At 31.7% G+C, this 7,123-nt stretch overlaps 1 protein-coding gene across 3 annotated transcripts; it reads right to left on the reverse strand.

Annotated features, from left to right (window-relative positions):
• Nucleotides 1–1,170: 1,170 nt before the first annotated feature.
• On the reverse strand, nucleotides 1,171–6,355 carry LOC125057403. Of its 3 annotated transcripts, none has more exons than XM_047661077.1 (5): nucleotides 6,180–6,355; nucleotides 5,738–5,925; nucleotides 5,097–5,216; nucleotides 1,836–1,993; nucleotides 1,171–1,349 (listed from the first exon to the last, which is right to left on the reverse strand). In XM_047661077.1, the coding sequence occupies exons 2-5, from the start codon at nucleotides 5,900–5,902 to the stop codon at nucleotides 1,244–1,246; spliced, it is 549 nt and encodes a 182-aa protein (XP_047517033.1). In that variant the 5' UTR covers nucleotides 5,903–5,925; nucleotides 6,180–6,355; the 3' UTR covers nucleotides 1,171–1,243. The 3 variants fall into 3 exon arrangements, with proteins under 3 accessions (XP_047517033.1, XP_047517031.1, XP_047517032.1); XM_047661075.1 differs by having other exon boundaries at nucleotides 5,738–5,954; XM_047661076.1 differs by having other exon boundaries at nucleotides 5,738–5,915; nucleotides 6,180–6,351.
• Between the last annotated feature and the right edge of the window lie 768 nt (nucleotides 6,356–7,123).

The following is a 7,123-nucleotide window of genomic DNA, read 5'->3' on the forward strand; positions in this document are numbered from 1 at the left end:
CTGTTTATGAAATTAAAATTACAAACAGTGTCGCAGTAAAATGTCTAAATACACGAGAATTTTCTTTGTTTTTATATTTTTTTCTTCGTGCGTTTGCTTATAGATCACACTCTTATTTAATTTAACACTTCTTAATGATTTTGTTTGCAACGATGTCATAAATTTATAAAAATCAATGACGCAAAAGTACAATAAAACTATGTGTTTCAATTCGGATTAATGGCTTATATTTTAGCTTTATATGGATAAGTTGTCTAATATGTTAAAAGGAATCTAGGTGATTTCGAATTGAATTTGGGTGTTTGTAATTAATTATTTAAGGTATTAATTCTATGGAGTGTGAATTCGGAATATTCACACCATAATTATAGAAACATCAAGCGACTTTTTGATTAAGTTTTAAACTTACTAAATTATGTAAAAACAACGAGGTTTTAAGCAATATTTAAATTCACTCAAAATACAATAAACTTGTTTTGATGTATAATATTTTAAAAACTGATTGTTAATAAAATCGTTTTTCACTTTCAACGCGCTGCACCGAATTTGAAGTATTTTTATATACAAATCAGCCGTCACGCGTAACATACATAATTATTTGAAAAATCGTATAATTCGTCTCCTTTCATCACATGGATACTGAAATTACACAGAAAGAGACAAATTAATACGTTTTTTAATACAAAGGACTCCTATATAGTAGCCTACAGGCACGCTATGCGGCAGATCCGTGACCGAGGAGAAGGCAGCAGGGGACCACCACCCCTTACCTAAAAAGGGACTTTATCTCCTACCACTCCAGAAAATATCCTCATAATGTTTATAGGCGGAGCCCGCGTTACCTCTTGTGGTTTTCATCTGACATATTTGACAATTATATGGCCGAAGTAGTACTTTAGGATAAGTGCAATTAAACCAATTTAGTTTTGACGATTGCAGAGTAGGTGGCAAGGAAGGAATACTACTGTGTTACCCACACAGTAGTATTACCCTATTTCGACATTTAAATCTCTTTCTCTCAAATTGTATTTTATTTTTAACAGAATGAGACAGCAAAATTAAAGCAGTACCAGAACGATTCCACAGATCAGGTATAATATTTGTTTCACTTAATTTAACTATTATCAAGTCTTAATCTGTTATAGTCTTAAAAAATAAAACTCTGTAAACTTTGTTCTATAGATTTATTCTCAAAATCCAATTGTGTTATTAGGTTTTCTGCAATATTACTCCAGAATTTTAGTCATTCCATCAATCCAGTGCCGATAAATTTCTCCAACTTGTATATTAAATTAATAAATATCACAATTGATGTGATCGCTATTAGTGCAATTGTTAGTTTCATAGGCCTAAAAAATATGAAATTATTGTAAATTATGCAATATAAGGCAAGGTTTGAAATTCAATCAAAGTCTCTCAACAAGAAAATTTCTCAACAACAGCTACAACATTGAGCTTCAACCAAAAATCAAAAACAAAATAGGTTTACAGTATTTGATAAAAAAATTAAAAAATAATAAATCAGTAGCACTACAACCCTTTTAGGTCCGGACCTCAGATTTCTGTATCTGTTTCATGATCATTTGTCAATGATCAGCCTTCTGTGCCTGACACACGCCGTCACGGGTCTACAGCAAGCCAATTTCCTTACGATATTTTCCTTCACCATTCCAGCAAATGTTAAATGCGCACATAGAAAGAAAGTCTATTGGTGCACAGCGGATCGAACCCACGACCTCAGGGATGAGAGTCGCACGCTGAAGCCACTAGGCCACAGAGTCTTTGAGAGTTTATTTAATGTTAACAACACACACTTAAGAAATAAAATTACCCACCCGTCCGCATTGTGGAAGTAAATAGCGCTCCAAAGTGTATAATATATAAGTTGCATATAACAATATATGAGGTAGTATATTGCCACCGCCGTAGTTGTCACAGAGAACTGCAATAGTTGTACCAGCTCCCTCAACACTCGAACAGTTTTGCACGTATCCTGAAGAATATATAATGTTACTAAATGGTATTGTATATGGGTACATCGTTACCATGGAAACAAATACGGAACGTCCACGTTTTATAAGATCGATGTTTATAACAAATTTTTGGTTCTGTTCTGCGAATTAGCTTAGTCAAAAAACATTAGTATAAACATCATAAGTGTATTTACGAATCGGGATATTACACTTTTGGGGCAGGGTACCAAACTTTTCAAATTTGTTTTGATTTTCTTTTTAATTATTTTTATTATTACTTTGTAGGTTAAGAAAATTGTAAATACTTGATTGTAATCAATAAAATCGGGATATAAGTTACGACTATTTTAATATATTTTTGAATATTTAATACTTCGGAGACACGCTCAATTTTTAATTTTATTATTACATATATTACATATATTAATATATTTACGTTATTACTACACTACATTACGTATATACATATTTTATAAGATGTAATTCACAAAATAGTTGACGACAAATACGTAATGAAAATATTTTGAAAAGTCTAAGTAATTCAGTTTTATCTTAAATTTACAATTATTTCAAAAGTTTAAAAGTAATTCAAGACGTTACATGAACTATTCAAATATGTTTCATGCTATATGTCAAATGACTTTGAAAACTTTAACAATCATATCTACTATATCATATAAAATCAAGGTGTCTTGGTTGACCGCACTAATCCCAGAAACTGAATCGAATTGAAAAATTCTTGCATAGACCATTCATCCATAAATATCACTATATTACTGCTATAAATAAAATTTAGTTTATTTCTCAATTAAAATTAACTTGTACTTGGAAACTTTGAGATAACAATCTCGAGAACATTATAATTAGCAATAAACAAATATTGCGCTCTGATAGCCTTGTCAATGTTACATTATTATACAGTAAAAACAATTACGGTTTACAGACAATGTACCTTTTTAAAAAAATTATACAAACATTTTAAAAATTTCCCGTACTCGACAAGAGTATCTATAACGTATTATATAGAGTATATCAGCCTTGTGTTTTAGATTTTATTTAAGTCGGTTGTGATACCTATCATCGAGCAACATCAACTGGGATTCAAACTCATGACCACAAGGTTGAACAGATATAAATGATAAAGGAGGAAGGAATAATAATACCTACCTAAAAGGAGTTTTACGAATGAGCACACCCCACATACACAACCTCACGTACATACCAAAATTAGGTATTACTTAATTCAATTGTATTGAATACTTTTTCTCTATATTATGTATTCTATCTTTGGCCATATCTTGAGTATAATTGTCTTTAATTAAATACTAGATGACCCTACAAACATTGTTTTGCCATGTATATTATGAAACATTGATTTAGTTCAATAAAAATAACTATCTGCTATAATAAAAAATAGGGGTTGATCGTAGAGGGGTGAAAATTAAGGGTTGTATGTATTTTTGTGTTGTATCATAAAAAAAATAAAAACAAAAAAATTGTCTAAAAATTAAAAAAAAATTTGTGGTGTACACCCCTTATCACTTAAGGGTTTGAAAGATAGATAGTAGCCGATTCTCAGACTTACTGAATATGTATAAAAAAATTCATAATAATCGGTCGAGACGTTTCAGAGGAGTATAGGAACGAACATGGTGACACGAAATTTTATATATATAGAGAATAGGTAATATATGTATAAATGATATCTTATTTTACGTTTTACATCTATCCAAGTTATCCTTTTAGAACTCACGTTATGTAAGCTTTAGTTGTAAAATTTTATGTCCAAATTCCGATCCTATCGTTATTCACGATATTAAGATAAACATTTTAAAATATGCTTAAGTTCACGTTTCGAGGATCGTAGCTTCGATGGTAAGATAAGTCTTCTGAGTATACTTCTGTCTACACTTTACTGTCTTTTCTCAGGACATAGGGAAAGGATTATCTATTACTGACTTCCTATAATAACGATTTATATCGTCCTTAAATTCCTTAAGTCCATTAATCCCGAACTAACAACGGTAAGGCTTAAACTATTTGCGCTAAATTAAATACACATTCTAATAGTATTTAATTTAGCTGCCCTGCGATTCTGTAACTCACTTTTCGAACTCACACAGCGGTTTTCGCATCGGCGGTCGCTCTCAAATAAAAAGGTGGGAGCTTGTAGTTTATTATTTATCAGAATGCCAAATCATAAAATGACTGCTTCACGACTGATTTGAGAGCGACCGCCGATGCGAAAACCGCTGTGTGAGTTCGAAAAGTGAGTTACAGAATCGCAAGGCTGCGCTGGTTAACGTTTATTTGCCAAATAATAGAGAACATCGCTTTTATAAAACGGGAGTTAGCAGTGAAAAATAAGGATTATATGTATTCTTAAATGCCAATTCTAAAAACTTCAATACCGTCCAAAAGAATTTTTCGATGGGCCATTCTTAACACTTAGGGTTGTAAAACATTGTATATGAAAAACGAAGAACAGGATAAAAATAGAAAGAAAAAAAGGCACTCCACGTCACAATAATGAAAGTTTATCGAAATGACTTTCGATGTAAAGTCATCAAAACAAGACAATTATATCTGAACAATGCTTTAAGAAAAATCAAATAAAAAAGGAAGAAAAATGGAAAAATATAGAAGATTATAGGCTTTTACCGTTGTATGCATTCATTAATAAATAATAATGTATAGCTTAGTAGTTAGTTAAGAGGTATAAAGGAGAACTACGAATTTCTAGCAACAAATCCTATGACCATTTGACAGGAGATTGTGCTAAATCTCTGTAGAGATTTAAAATACAGTTCTCTGGAGTAGAGAGATTGTTTATTTATTTATTCACTCTTCGTTACATTTATACAAAAACAAAAAAAATTATAAGGGATGCAAAAACGGCCTTATCGCTAACAAGCGATCTCTTCCATGCAACCCTAGTGAGGAAAAGACTAAAAAATATATGATGGATAACGTGCAAGAAGTGCATAACCAAATCTTATAAAAAAAATATAGAATTAATCTAAAATAATTTTAAAAAATCTTGAATAACTTGTTATGAGGCTCTATGTAGAATATATAATTATATCAATAAGTAAAATGCCATTGTAAAGATTCAATAAATACCTGTTTTAATTTTGTATCGCTTTCCAAAGATTTCAATCTCGGTCGAGGTGATTCCTGAATTTGGCTAAACGGCGGATGATGAACTTGGCTACAGTACGCCGATATGCACGTGTGTTTTAGCTAAAAAATTATGGAATGGAACATATTAAGTCTAGTTCACATAAAGTTAACCAAGTACACTTATGAACGTCAACCGAAAGGATGTTGAATTTATTCTAAATATACATTTACAAAAATGTATAACACAATTAATTTTGTAAAGTCTTAGTAGACAAAGAAACATTTTATGTAAATACATATTAATGTGAATTCACGGTGTTTTACGAACGAATAATATAGAAAATCCGTAACTGGAGAGCAGGGTTAAAACCCACAATTTCAGTATTGAAAGACGCATTTAGGCTCAATAATAACGAACGTCTAAAGGCCGGCAACGCACTTGCGAGCCCTCTGGCAATGTGTCCATGGGCGGCGGTATCACTTAACATCAGAAGAGCTTCCTGACCGTGTTACATAGAAAAAAACTTAAACAAGAGAAATCGATATTTTTTTTATTTCAGTTTGGCGATACTATTTTGAATACGGACGGTTGCCCTACCTTATATTAAAATCTTAAGCTAATTAAAAAACGAACAAATTACTGGGATATACGACACTTCTTCAATAGGTGTGGGTGGAGGCGCAGAAGGGAATGTCTCCAGTATCTTTTTTAACTTCTCACTGGTTTTGAGACAGCCGCATCTCCGTCGCCAGTTGTCATCGCGGCTGCTACCAGCGACTTCGGCAGTGTATTTTTCACTTTCCATCTCGGATCGTACACTGGGAAACGCTGAACCAGATAAGTCGTACATACAAAGCCTATTGTAATTTAATGATTTGAAAAATTTCACACAACTTAAAAATTTCAAAGATTTTGTAAAATGTAGGCCTAACAATACGTGCGCATAATACCGAAACAACAATTTTTTACCCGGGAATATAACTACGGGAGTAGTTCGTTTATAAAGCCTATTTTATTATATATTTATCTATTCGATTAAAAATAGTTAAAAAAATCTTTTTTATTAATATGTAAGTACTTACTTGAACCGAGCGTGTTTCAAGCTGAAGGAATTTTACTATAAATATTTATTATTCTGATTTTTATTATGACATTATTATTTAATTCAGTGATGGTAAAATGAAGACATATGAAACACTTAGAAGGTTTCAAAATTGCCAATTTGCAGCTGTCAAATTTAATTATTTTTGAACGGCTAAAAAAACTGAAGGAGGTGTTATATAATTCGAAGTGTATCTTTTTTGTTCTCCATCTTTAGATCAACCTTCTTGAAGCTCACGATAAAAGGGTCGCATAGACAAAAGTTGCTTTTGCCGCCATAAAACTTATATAAAGAATTGTTTTACTAACCCTATTCTAACGGTATGGCATTTTGTACATCGCCTTGAGAGATAAAATGCTTGCAAGAGATAAAAAATCATTTTATATAAATTTTAGCAGGTTTATTTGTTATTCTATATGTCCCTAGGTGACTGACAAGTATTCTTAGTAATCAGTGCGTTCGACCCGGCATATTATTCTCACCCTGTAAGTTGTGTGTAAACATGTTTAAATCTTTGATTGTTAAATAAAAAAACGGTTTATAATAATGAAATAGCCAAATGAAAATTTTGAAACATTATATCAAATTCTAATTGAATAAATAATATATTTAAGAGTTCGGTTTAATGTAACAAAACTTTGATTATTTTTGCGGAGCTTACGAGCTTTTACAGTAGTGAATTGTTTCTCATAGTAGTCATATTTCCCCGAACAATATAGAGTCTACGTTACGTATAATAAAAAATCTGGACCACACACAACACATTATACAACGATATTATGTGAGTTTTGCACTGCACTATCTCACGGTCAAAGAACTAAACGTTAACATAAAAGAAATTTTGGTACCGCTATGTTACCGTATTAATAACTCTGAGGCCGCACTGTGGACAAAACACGCGATCCTTAGGCAAATAGACGTCTT

This window comes from Pieris napi, chromosome 16 (genome assembly GCF_905475465.1).
Source record: "Pieris napi chromosome 16, ilPieNapi1.2, whole genome shotgun sequence".
NCBI lineage: Eukaryota > Metazoa > Arthropoda > Insecta > Lepidoptera > Pieridae > Pieris > Pieris napi.

What these genes read in the sequence shown, in the direction of transcription:
- LOC125057403 (XM_047661075.1), bottom strand. Translation starts at nt 5,947, where the DNA reads ATGTACGACTTATCTGGTTCAGCGTTTCCCAGTGTACGATCCGAGATG. An exon ending in AAGAAGTGTCGTATATCCCA is followed by an intron (nt 5,217 to 5,737) that starts GTAATTTGTTCG and finishes ATAATTTTTTAG; the next exon opens with CTAAAACACACGTGCATATC. An exon ending in TACTTCCACAATGCGGACGG is followed by an intron (nt 1,350 to 1,835) that starts GTGGGTAATTTT and finishes CATATTTTTTAG; the next exon opens with GCCTATGAAACTAACAATTG.